Here is a 14,058-nt window from a genome sequence, read left to right on the forward strand (position 1 = left end):
TAAAATTTTACAATTATTTAATAATAATAATGATTTGTTGATTGGGTGTTTTTTTTTTTTTTCAAAATAAAACATGAATTCTGTCTAGAATTTTTTTTCAATTGAAATGGCTTTAGTTTACTTTCATTCTAAAATAAACAGACATAAATTAACAAATAAAATTGATAAAAGAAAATACCAAAATAGAAATGCAAGCACACAAATTGTTTAGTTTACTTTAATTTAAATTTAATTTTACCTAAATCTAAAATAAACATCCCTAAATTAACAAATTAAATTGTTTAATACATTTTTTTAAATGAAATGAACATATAAAAATGTAAACAAATAAAAAAATATATGCTAATAAATGAATAATAATACTAACAAATATTAATAGTTACATAAATACATACATTAAGTTACGTTAGTTACTCTGTCCTAAAAAAACACAGTTTTTAATGCATTTCTTGAGTGCAAATGTAAATGATGGATAAAGCCAAGTTGAAAATAGGAAATTATGAATTGTTTACAATAATTTTATCAAAATACTTTAGAGTCCTAGGCTTTAACTGAGGGGATATTTTATCCCCCATTATCTCAGAAAAATCTTGTCATAAAGGCATTCTTTATGAAAAGCTAAAATATCAAAACAGTCCATGAAAAAAATGTTTCTGCACAGATTTTTTTCTGCACCTGCTTTCCAAAGATCAGCTGCAATTTTTCTCTCTTTTTGTCTTTTCTTTTTGTAGAGCCGAGTAAAAAGCTGATGAATGAGGTGGATTCGGATTCCTGTGTGGTGCTTCTGGAGTCTCTGGACACACCACTCACTCGCTTTCTCTCCAGCTTTTCTGAACTCACTGAGCTATTCGGCCTCAACTCGGTAAATATAGTGCTATTTCAGATATTACACTCTGACATTTTAGTCACTGATGTGTCTGTTTCAATGTTAGAATGATGAGGTTTTATGTGCAGAGGCGGCTGTAAAAAGGCATTTGTAGTTTGACTCTTCAGAAGAATGTAAACACTGACTGTTGCCTTTGACGTTGTTTGTTTGAACACCCTGGCATAGCAACATGGATATATTTGTGTTTGTTTATTCGTCCTGCAGAAGGAGTTGAAGTCTCAGGCTGCCATCTATAGCCCTGTCCTGTCCGCTGTGGGTGTAACGGCTCTGCGTGGGCCTTGTGCACAGGGTCTGGTCATGTCACGCAGCTACAAAGAAACTATAAGCAGTTTGCTCAGTGCCTGGGCAGGTAAATAATGTAAAATAAAATTGAGAGGTAGTTAATCCAAAAAAAAAAAACTAATTGACTTTTTTTTATATCCTTACCAAACATGCATGTATTTGTAAAATAAAAAATAAAATAAAAATAAAAAAGTTATCAGCAAAAATAGTTTTCTTTTATGTTAACCAAAGCTCTTTGGGCATTTTTAAAATTATCTTCTTTTTTTAGTTCTTTATCAGACTGTCACACTGATTTGGAATGACTTGAGGGTAAATAATTTACAGTTTTATTAAGATTTGAAGGCTTTTGTGGACAAAACTTTAGGAAATAAATTGGAATGGAAACGAATGTATAATTAAAAATAAATCTTATTAAATAATAATAAAATAAATTTTATTAAATAAAAACAACATTGCTGTACTAAATATACAGACGTAGGCAAAATTATTAAGCTCCTGTGAAAAATTAAATCTTTAAAAAAAAATTCCCAAGGTATGTTTAATGTAGAGAAGATTTTCTGTCACATTTTAACATAATATTTTTAAGATTTCTAATATAACCAGTTTCTAATAACTAAATTATAATACATTTATTTTGTCTTTGCCATGGTGACAGTACATACAGTATTAGTTTATTAGTTATTTTGCTACATTCCTGCTTTTAAGCACAATTAAGCCTTAACTTGGTTAAATAGGCAAGTCAGGTTATATAGGCAAGTCATTGAAACAGTGGTTTGTTCTGCAGCCAATTGGGATAAAATAATATTGACAGGGCTCAACAATATGCACTGCCCGATGGCCCGGGGCCAGTGTGCGAGATTTTTCCCGTAACTTGGTAACAACCAGTACACCGAAGAGACAGCAACATCAAGTTATGATGCTAAAAGAAAACGTCTGTTTCTAACGTCATGGGTACAACAAGGCAAAAAATAAATAGATTAAGTGGTGTTTTGCATGTCAGCCATAAATAATTTATGTTAAATAATTTAGAACTGCAATAAAATACTTGCAAATTTTCTATACTGCTCTTTTTGTTTGCATAACACTTTTTTATTTTTATTTTTCTCATTACACATTATTAACATTTTTTAATTCTACATTTGAATTTTAGATTTTTCAAACGTTATTTTTGACACATTATTTAAAAAAAATTTGGCTAAGAAATATCAATTCACTTTTTTAATTACAAAAATTATATATTAAATTATAGGCCTAATAATTTTGCCTTCAACTGTATATCCCAACTAATTCAAATAAAAAAAATTTCTTACAACTGTGTCAGTATCCTTACTTAAATGATTACAGAACTGCATTATTATTTTACTTTTTTTATATGCTTAGTTTTTATTGATTTTTAGGAACATTTAACCGGTGGGAACAAAACAAACAAACATTTATTATTATTATTATTATTATTATTATTATTGTTGTTATTATCATCGTCATCATCATCAGTGATAAAGCATGTGATGAATGTGTTCTGTCTAAAGCTATGTAATTAATTTGTCTTTTGGTTGTTGTTTTTTTTTCTATCGTTCCCTAGGGGAATTCGACCGTTGTCCCATAATTCTTGTGTGTGGAGGCAAATCTTCTGGCAAGTCCACCTTTAATCGGCACCTAATCAACAGCCTGCTAAATCAGTGAGTTCAAGTGATTCAGTTTAACAATTAGACAATGAATTGAACATAATCTTGTTTTTGAGTCTGCAATACAGGTTTTGTGTATAAACTTCTTCCTATTTTTAAAAGCGATGTTTGTTTTCTTCCATGTGTAGTACTGCGAGTGTGGAGTATTTGGAGTGTGATTTGGGCCAGACTGAGTTCACCCCTCCTGGATGTCTTTCCTTGTGCACAGTTACAGAACCACTGCTTGGTATGTATCATATACCATCTTCTCTGTTATTTCTATGTAAATCCACTCGTGTTTTTACACACCCAAACAAATGAATTTTGATTGGTGTCGTTCTGTTTCAGGGCCTCCTTTCACACACCTGCGTGACCCAGAGCACATGGTGTATTACGGTCAGGCAGATTGTCAGTCTGACATCGATCGATATCTGGAGTCCCTCAAATCCCTCTGGCGCAACGTCAGTGGAGAGAGTCCTGTTATCATCAATACTATGGGCTGGATCAGAGGTCAGCAATGACTAAATATTGCACGTGAAACACTATAAAATTAGACTGTTGATTTGACTAGCAGAAATTTTGACAAATTTGTAATATGTAAGATCACAGACCACCAGATAAATAAGGTCCAACCCCAGATGCCAGATCCTGTCAGAAAATATCAGTTTTTATTAGTATCCAAATAACCAGCCAACAGAGCTGCTGAATACCCAAAATCTGTTAATAAGCTCGTAAACATACTACCTGAAACTGAATTAGCAGCCTTCTGTCAGCCAAGGATTTGAATGTGAAGTGCAGAAGCAGGAGATACAGTAATGATGATAGAAAAAAAGATGAGCAGAGTTTATTGAATAATCTTAGTCATTGAATAATTGAATAATCTTAATCATTTAGTCATACGATTATAATAAGGTGGGAAGGAAAATAAACAAAGCAATACATGAAAAATAGTAATAATAAAATATAAAACTTACAAATAATTATATTTGATTAATAATCAAATTATTAACTAATAAATTCATTTTCTTTTTGGCTTAGTCTCTTTATTAATCAGGGGTCGCCACAGTGAAATGAACCGTCAACTTATCAAGCATATGTTTTGCACAGCGAATACCCTTCCGCCACCCTAACTAATAAATTATTATAGATATATAATTCATGTCTAAGGCTTTGCAGAGACTTTTTTATATATATTTGTAGGCTAAAAGTACTTATTTTGTGATGGCTTTTCTCCAAATGTAATGCATTATTTGGTTTAAGTCTAAGGTTAAAATTAGGGATGTAACGGTATTGTAAATACCGTCATACCGCAATATTAATTTTCGTTCGATATTACTGTAATCGCATGACTCGGTAAAACTATAGGTCTTCTGAGAAAATTTGCTCAGGCGAATGAAGCGAACGGGAGGTAGCGAAAACTACAATTCCCATCAGCCCAGGCTTGCCATCATCCTTTGCGGTCTGTTGTCGCTACAGATACAGTAATTCGGAAATGGAGTGTGCTGCTAGAAGCGGGCATCAAAAAGAGCTGGAAATGATCGAACCTGAAGCGGGTGTTGTTGCCGCACGCGTACTGAATAGCGGTGTTGTCGCGCGCGTTCTGATCAGCTGTGTTGTCGCGCGCGTTCTGATCAGCTGTGTTGTCGCGCGCGTTCTGATCAGCTGTGTTGTCGCGCGCGTACTGAATAGCGGTGTTGTTGCGCGCGTTCTGATCAGCTGTGTTGTCGCGCGTGTACTGTAAAGCGGGGACGGGGGGTTGAGCGCGCATACTCAAGAGCGGTGTTGTCGCGCGCCTACTGAAGGGCGGGACGGAGGGTGTGACACAGGACACTGTTCAGATTGATACAGACATGAGACCTCTATCTCATTCATGGCTTGTCCTCTCAAGTGGGGGAAAGACAATGCACAATGTTACCCACTGCTGTCAACCTGGGCCAAGTCATATCTCTCTGTCCCAGAAACCTCAGTCCCAAATGAGAGGGGTTTTTTTCTGTTGCAGGGGACATTGTAAATACCCAGAGATACCAGCTTTTACCAGATTATATTTTTATGATAATTTTCCTTAAAACCCATTTCTATCTAAGTGAGTGAGTGATTAAATGTGGAATGTGATGAGTTTTCAACAATACTAAATTGAAACAATTTTTTTACATGGTTTAATATTTTTTTGTTATTAAAATTGAAGTTTCTGTTTCAAAGCTTACAGATAGATGGCTAATTTGTATGTCATTGACACTTTTGGCACTTTTTTGGAGTATTTTCATAAGTTTTTTTTTTTTCCTGTAAATGATTCAATAAATACCGTACCGTGACATTCATACCGAGGTATTACCGTACCATGAAATTCTGATACCGTTACATCCCTAGTTAAAATTATATATTTATTTTTTTAAGAACCATTGGACAAAATCCTGGAGTGACTTAAATATAAATGTTTGAAATGTATGATTTAAATAAATTATTTAATGAATAAATGATGAATATAAAAGATAAAAAATAAACGCAATACAGGCAAATGGTTGATTTCCTGAAGGAACACCCATGCAGGACTTTCAGATCTTTTGTTAGATTTTTCTTAACATGATATGCTAAATGATTAAATGCTAAATGATTAAATGGAGTCTTTTTTATTGTTTATATATTTTTTTGCAACTGGTAGCCCTAGTAAATATATTTAATCTACTGTATTATATATACACAGATATTTATTATATAAATGTCATAAATAACTTCTTTCAAATTTCTTTCAATTTAAATAAAAATATTGTTTTTGTTTTGTTCAGAAAATTAAAATTGGTCCGAATAACATTTGGAATTTGAAACATTTATATAAACATGGCACCCTTTTCATTATTATCTTACAGAATAAAACAAAAATTGAAGACTATTTTTAATAAATACTTAATTTTTTGTAATTTTCTGTGTTTCTTTTACAGGTCATGGCTTTCAGATACTGGTGGACCTCGTCCGTCTGTTTTCAGTCACTCACGTGGTTCAGCTGAGTTATGGGACAGCGCCACAATGTCAGCTGCTCACCTCAGAGTTCATCAGAAGTGCCCACGGCTGGCAGACTCACCCTCCAACAACCCCTGCCTTGACTGAGGACAGTCACTCCCCCAGCCGATCACATGTGTTTCTCAGCGTTCAGTCAGAGTTTGAGGGTGCTGGGGTATCTGGTGAAATGTAAGCCATCCTGATGCAGATTTTAGATTTTGAACTGTGACTCTAATGAGTTTATAGTGAATTTGTAGTTCAGATTTTCACCGTACTTGTGGGTAGTGTTTTGCAGATGATAGTAATTTCCTGTTCTGCATTGCTCCTAGGCGTTTTCAGCGCAGTAATGAGCTGCGAGACCTGGCTCTCCTCAGCTATATCAGCAAGCTGCAGTCCTCAGATCCAGGCCCCATCCGGCCTCTACACTGCTTCATACCATATCAGGTTCATTTATTTATAAGTAATAAATGCATAACAAGTTTTGAGATTTTTTTGTGTGTGTGTTTTACATAATTTATATACAGGGTTCTCGTGCTTCTTGAAAGTAATTTCAGACATATTCCATTAAGGCCTGGAAACTGCTTATAAACAAACATAGGCCCTTGAAAGTGCTTAAATTAAATTTCAAAGGATTTTCAAAGTATTTTTTGTTTTTGCAGTCACTTCATCAATTCTGTGCGGCATTCAAAAACAGAACAGGGAAAAATTTTAATTCTTAATCTAAAAGTTTTACATTTAGATCTTGTACAAGAGCTTTGACAAATAATGCTTATTTTATAAGTATTTCAGAGGAATACTAGTATTAAATTCTGCTCATTTTAATAAAGTTATCTTAAACATTAAAACAGTCTAAAATGCTTTGGAAGATTAACAAAAAACATTATAATTACTCTGTTATTTTTAATGTAAATATGAAATGTAAGTGAAATGTTAAGTAGGGATTTCCATGACACTACATATGCTGGTGGTCTGAGTTACAAAGTTGCTTGATTTAAAATTATTGGCGCTTTAGAAAGTCGCTGTTCTGATTTTTTTATGAAAGAGTGGGAACCCTGTACAATATCATACATCTACATTTATATGATGTGAATGCATGTAGTCTAGGGCTGCGTGATATTGGAAAAATTTAACATTGCAATATTTTGTTATTCTATCATTTACAGTTAAAGTCAGAATTATTAGCCCCCCTTTGGTTTTTTATTTCTATTTCCCAAATTATGTTAAACAGAGTAAGGACATTTTCACAGTATGTCTGATAATATTGTTTCTTCTGGACAAAGTCTTATTTGTTTTATTTTGGCAAGAATAAAAGCAGTTTTTATATATTTTTTAAAAAAATATATAAAGTTCTAAATTATTAGCCTCATTAAGATATATTTTTTTTCGATTGGTCTACAAAACACACCATTATGATAAAACAACTTGCCTAATTGCCCTATCCTGCCTAGTTCACCTAATTAACATAGTTAAGCCTTTAAATATGACTTTAAGCTGTATAGAAGTGTCATGAATAATATCTAGTCAAATATTATTTACTGTCATCATGGCAAAGATAAAATAAATCAGTTATTAAAACTATCATGTTTAAAAATGTGTTGAAAAAAATCTTCTCTCCATTAAACAGAAATTGGGGAAACAATAAACGGCGGTGGAAAATTTCAGGGGGTTTAATAATTCTGACTTTAACTGTATATTATGATATTAATACAGTTTCACCAGATGACTTGAATATCTCTATTTTGGAAAGAATTGATCATTTTAGAACAAAATAAAAGCATAGATAAATATAGTAAAGAAAAGTTGCAATTGAAATAAGCAGGGTTTAATTATTTTCCAAGTCTAATAGTATTCAGGTACAGTAATTGAATTATGATAATAAAAGTAATTCAATAAAATGAGTAATTATTAAAGTTACTAATAGTACAATTTCTTATGCCTGAATGCTTTCAAAGTCTTCATACAGCCACAGGCCTCAAAAATACATGCAAAGGGTCTATTTTAACAGAATCAACATTACTAATCCTGCGATGTGACTATTGTAAATGATTACATTGTGATATTGATTCTAAAATGATATACAGTGCAGTCTTTGTATATTCATGAAATAATTGATTTAATTTTATTTGTATTACATTTGTTTTTCTGCATGCCATTTTTATGTATGACACACAATACATCGCTTGCTGTTTTTTGAGTGTATCCTACTGATTGGTCAAATTTGGATAGATTGAAAGGTCGACTCACTCACTATTTTTTTAAATTTCATGTAGTGTTCGAGTTTTATTGTTCATGTCATTCTTTGTTTTGTTATTTGTATTTTACATTTTTTTAACTGACTTCAAAAGACTTTTTTGCTGCGTCCAAAATCATCTATTACTTGAGTAGCCACAACATTTGAATGTGAATTTACTTCATGGCCATTAGAAAAGCATTTTTCATATTGTATGAATGTTGTATGAATGGGACTATGATGTACCTCATATCCCCATTAGTCATTATTAAGCTACCATTCTGTCATTCATGAATACTCTTGCATGGCATCATGGGATAGTGTAGCATCCATCACATGCGTGCTTCAGAATCTCATCAGAAATAATAGGTAATCTTGGTAATCCTCGCTTACTGTTTTTTGAATACTATGAATTTGTACATACTGCTTTGTAAAGCTGCACAATATATAGTTTTAGCATTGTTATCGCAATGTGTGAATCTGGAATGGTAACATTGCAGGAGTTCAAGCCATTTCAAGTGAATTTAAACCATTGGATACAAGAGATTAAAGTTAGGCTTTAATAAACATTAGTTGTGTATACAATGAAGACTATACATTGTTATTCTTTTTATTTGATTAGTCAATTTCTGTACATCAATAATGTACCAAAACCAAAAAAAAAGTTTTATTTGCCTGCTTGTTTTCATCTTTAATTATTTTTTCTATATTTATTTTATTATTTTGTACATTTTAGGCAGAAGCTCGCTCCCCTACAAAATCATCCCAATCAGTGTAAAATCATGAATTATTTCCAAATAGAGTAATGTTTCATATGAAATTAAATTCATATCGCATGTTTCACAGAAAAACAAAATATTGCAATGTTGTTGTTTTTTCAATATCGTGCAGCTCTACTACTCTGCTTGGATACTGTTTTTAACATACTATATACTAGTAGGAAGGTATGCTTCTTTGGATGCGGCCGTTGACTTTTTTTCTTGTTGTTTTCTTTCAGGTCCCACACTCATCAGTAGCTATAGGTGTCACACACTGTGAAGTCGCACCCAACAACATCCTCTATGCGGCCAATGCCAGTGTAGTAGGATTGTGCTGTCTGAGTGAAAAGGTTGTGGGCAGAGGAGGTCCTGTTATCCTCTCCCAAACGCCCATCTGTCAATGCGTGGGCCTAGGTGTGTATGCAGGGCCTTTAGTATGATTCAGTTGGTCTGTTGAAAAGCTTATGTTTATGTTTCATTACAGACAGACTTTATACAATGTAACTAATAATGAATATAAATGTAATTGTTGTGTTAATAATAAGGTGTTCTGCGAGGGGTGGACATGGGACGAGGGCTGTATTTTCTGGTTACTCCAGTGTCTCCATCTGTCCTGAAGCATGTGAATTGTCTTTTGCTGGGAGAGATCAGTCTGCCCAAAATATTGCTGACCCAGCAGGTATGTAAATCTGAAATTCAAAGCTTAGGGTTTGGGAAGATTTTATTTTAAATGGTTTTAAAAAGAAGTCTTTCATGCTTACAAACGTTTCATCAAAAAACTGTGAAATGATACAAAATAAAAGATTTTCTATTAAAATATGTTTTACATGTTATTTATTCTTCAGCAGTGTCATGTGATTCTTAAGAAATCATATTATGCTAAATTTGTGCTGGAGATATTATGGTTGCAGTTGTACTTAATATTTTGTGTAGATATTTCATTTTATATTGTTGTATTATTTTGTTATTTAATTGGATTTCATTTTTGTATACATAATTTATATTTATTTTTTATGTAATTTTATAAAGTTTGTTAAATTTGCATATATATATATATATATATGTGTGTGTGTGTGTGTGTGTGTGTGTGTGTGTGTGTGTGTGTGTGTGTGTGTGTGTGTGTGTGTGTGTGTGTGTGTGTGTGTGTGTGTGTGTGTGTGTGTGTGTGTATATGTATATGTAAATATATATATGTGTGTGTGTGTGTGTGTGTGTGTGTGTGTGTGTGTGTGTGTGTGTGTGTGTGTGTGTGTGTGTGTGTATATGTGTGTGTGTGTGTGTATATTTGTATATATATATATATATATATGTGTGTGTGTGTACACAAAACATATTATTTTTTTAAATATTCATTGAATAATTTATTTACATTTTTTTTTTTTCATGTAAGTGAATATCATGTGGTGTCATATTTTTACTGACTACATTTAGGGTTTATATCATTAGAGCTTGTTTTATTGTTTTTATCCATGTATATTATTATTACTACTTTTTTATTTTATATTATTGTTATTATAATTTTTTACTGCTATAACTGTGCTTATAATATAGAAATTTTGTTGTGTTTTACAGTAGTACCGTTTTTGGTAATGACAAGTTCATTCATTTTGAGTGAATTTACTTTTGCAACTCTTAACTCAAGCTCAAGAAACTGCTAGTGTCTACTCAAACTGACCATTTTTAAAAGGGTGGTCCAGAGTGTATTTTTAAGGCTTGGTTGTGTTTTTAAGATGTAAAGCAATATGTGCTCATGCTTTATTAGTAGCAAATCAGGTTATTTTTTCCATTTGTCTTACTCAGCTGACATGATAACGACTGTCAAATTTCCTAGTTCCTCTAAAAGGCCTGCCCTCAAGAGGCTCTGATTGGTCAGCTAACATAATGAGTCTCTTGTTATTCTTTTCTTTTGTTCCAGCATGGAGTTGAAGGAGATTTACCTTACATTACCACAGATTACAGCTTTGAGGTGCAAGGCGCAGGAAAGCTCCACATCTTCAAAGGACTAACAAGACCTGGTTTTATAAAGTCTGATAACTAAGCTCTTCTCTACGGACTCTACTTTTTGTGAATGACATTTCTATCCTTGTGTTTGTTTTATACCCAACATATTGAGGAACATTTTGCCATTAAATGTACAAATCTACACCAGTATCTTGGCTTTCAGAACAGTATACTGTGGAGAGATGGAATGTATGAAATGATTTGTGGTTTCTTTATCCCATGCTGAACGGCTCCGATTTTAAGATCCTTGAGTTTTGAAAGTCTTGTTTTGATTTGCTGTACTGTTACAGTTTGTCAAATGGTTATGAAAAGGTCATTGAGAGTTTCTGTTTCCTCTTGTCCCATTTCCAATCCGAGATCATTCAGACTGTAAAATATTAAAGGTTTGCTTCATTTTTGTCAAGAAATGGCTCTCCTTCATTGATAAAAAAAAAACAACAAAAAAAACTATGCACTTAATTCTATAGTTGCCAATATTCTAAGTGGCAATACAACTACAGTGATATAAACTAATTACTATTAAATTTTCAATATAAATTGTACTAAATAAATCAATTTACTATAGTTAATACTATAGTATGCTATAGCACAATTATAGATTTAAAATAAAGTTAAACATTTTAATTTAATTATTTGCTAATTAAAGAGTTGTAAACACTAGAATACATACAGTATAATACATTTTACTATAGTATGATTCAATATTTACTATGTTACAGGAGTATTTTAAATAAATAAGTGTTTTTTTTAATTATTTTATTTGTAAATATATCTTAAGTTATATTCACATGATGTTGAATGTTAGCTGTAATTCCTTTAAGAACCCAAGCTGTTGTTTACAGACTGGTTCATTTGGTTCTTGGTGCATTGTATTAGATCTGTGCATTGTAAATAGGTGTATCAACAAAAAAAAATAGAGCTTGCACTGTACAACATCTGTGTTCTTTTGCATGTTTAAATTTTGAATTTATTTTGAGTAGGGCTGGGCGATAATTCGATAACGATAACAATCACGGTATGTATTTTTTCAATAAAATGAAACTGACAGTTCGATAATTCCTCTAACATTTCTGCACTATGTGTAAGGCTGCGCAGGCATTTTGCAGCCTGCACATCTGGATGCCGCACATAGAACAAGTTTACAGCCGTACAGTGTTAGATGCAAAAGGTCACAGTCACAGACATTATTGACAAGAAATGTCACTAAACTTCAGTAGTCTGGAGCTACTTCGTTTTTTTGGAATCCGACACAGAGCAACGCGCACTGCAAACTGCTGTTGTGGTTTTCGGCTTTTCTCTTAATGAATCAAACTCAGACTGGGGGTTATGAATATCAGAAGAATATACTTTATTGAAATATTTTCCAAATAAGCAGAGACGTCCATAAGCAGTCCCATCACTAGTCTCACTCCAGGACAATCTAAAGTGTCTGTGTTCTTCACTATTTATACTGATTTTCTCTCCCCACTTCTCTCGTTGTAACTGACCATTTTAGGATGTTTTCTCTTTACTGAGGGTTTAGTATATCTTTAGGTGCTCATGTTATTCTGGGCCCTGTCTCCTACAATGCAAATACCTGTTTTCACACCAGAGTTCTCTCTCCGTAGATTCAGTCTTGTCTGAGTGTTAACATACATTGGCATGATGGTACATAATTGTCATAATATGTCACTCACTCTTGAAAACCTCTCACAATTATAACTTTATATGTGTGTTTTACATACACAATCATTGTTTCACAAATAACCTCATTCTCCAGCAGCTTCAAACAATAATGACCTTATACATTCCTCTACAGGACACCCATTCTACACAGACCACCAGTTGTAACCTTTCTTCTCAAAATACACCATTAGTTGTTGCCCTTTTTATTACATCATTCCCTGCATGTCATTCCCTTACCAGTACGTGGCGATGCAGTTTTCACTTTTAATGTACCTACATGATTTTGCCACATGCATATAAGCAGTACACATGCACAATCAAACTATGAATGAAAGTATGAAAGCCAAATTCCACCGTGAAATAAACAAAGAAAACATAAATATGATCATTTATTACTTTAAAAATCACGATTATGGCATGTTAACATGAAAGCATGACATTAAATTGAAAATACGAAAAGTTTTACATAGTTAATCATGAGTTTAAAAATATAAATTATGACTGACTGGAAATCTCTGGACAGTACACAGGATATTTTGGCAGCAAACTCAAACATTAATGTTGAGAAATTATAAATTAACATTAATGAGACATGCATGAGACTTGATGTTAGTGCAAAAATAGCTAAATATTTTAACATTTTTGTTTTTAAAGAATTTAATTTCATATTAAGGGATTTATAAGGGCTTATTGTCAATTAATATTAATAACATTTACATTTAGTGACGCAGTTGCACGGTAGGTAGTGCTGTCACATCACAGCAAGAAGGTCACTGGTTCGAGCCTTGACTGGGTCAGTTGGCGTTTCTGTGTGGAGTTTGTATGTTCTTCCCTTGTTTGCATGGATTTCCTCCGGGTGCTCCGGTTTCCCCCACAGTCCAAAGATATGCGGTACAGGTGAATTGGGTTTGCTAAAATTGTAGTGAATGAGTGTGTATGGATGTTTCCCAGAGATAGGTTGAGGCAGGAAGGGCATCTGCTACGCAAAACATGTGCTGGATAAGTTGGCAGTTCATTCTGCTGTCCCTGGTTTAATAAAAGGGACTAAGCCGAAAAGAAAATTAAAGAATGAACATTTAAATTTTTTTAAATAATTATCCTTATTTAAATGTGCATATAAAATATGTATTATATGTTTAATGCAACATAATAAATGTAATATTAGAAACAAAAAAAATTACCCTAGAGGATAACAGAAAGTAAAACCTTGCTTTATTATTGTCATATATAATCAATGTCAATATAACATTATTAATAACAACATTATAACATTTAAATTTTATTAAATTATCCTTGTTTAAATGTATATATAAAATATGTAATGTATATTAAATATAACGTAATTAATGAAATAATAAGAAACAAAAATGGTCCAGTATAACAGAAACTAAAAATTTGCTTCTTCATTGTCATATATAATCATTGTCACTAAAACGTTATTAATAAAAACATATGGGTGATAACATTTACATTTTATTAAATTATCATTGTTTAAAGTATATATAAAAATGCAACGTTGTACAGACATTATAACGTTGATGTGTTTGTTGGGCCACTGTTTAGTTCGAACACTGAAAA

At 32.6% G+C, this 14,058-nt stretch overlaps 1 protein-coding gene across 2 annotated transcripts in view; it reads left to right on the top strand.

Moving 5' to 3' along the window:
- nol9 (nucleolar protein 9) overlaps window positions 1–11,222 on the top strand; it is a 15,633-nt gene extending 4,411 nt beyond the window's left edge. For both annotated transcript variants that reach the window (XM_073939013.1, XM_691014.7), the window contains exons 4-13: window positions 732–862; window positions 1,091–1,235; window positions 2,751–2,847; window positions 2,982–3,079; window positions 3,181–3,342; window positions 5,769–6,015; window positions 6,156–6,270; window positions 9,054–9,228; window positions 9,360–9,493; window positions 10,730–11,222. In XM_073939013.1, coding sequence (XP_073795114.1) covers window positions 732–862; window positions 1,091–1,235; window positions 2,751–2,847; window positions 2,982–3,079; window positions 3,181–3,342; window positions 5,769–6,015; window positions 6,156–6,270; window positions 9,054–9,228; window positions 9,360–9,493; window positions 10,730–10,852 — 1,427 coding nt within the window. In that variant the 3' untranslated portion in view covers window positions 10,853–11,222. The remainder of the gene's footprint in view (window positions 1–731; window positions 863–1,090; window positions 1,236–2,750; window positions 2,848–2,981; window positions 3,080–3,180; window positions 3,343–5,768; window positions 6,016–6,155; window positions 6,271–9,053; window positions 9,229–9,359; window positions 9,494–10,729) is intronic.
- The last annotated feature ends 2,836 nt before the right edge of the window (window positions 11,223–14,058 follow it).

Source organism: Danio rerio, chromosome 23 (assembly GCF_049306965.1).
Source record: "Danio rerio strain Tuebingen ecotype United States chromosome 23, GRCz12tu, whole genome shotgun sequence".
Taxonomy (NCBI): domain Eukaryota; kingdom Metazoa; phylum Chordata; class Actinopteri; order Cypriniformes; family Danionidae; genus Danio; species Danio rerio.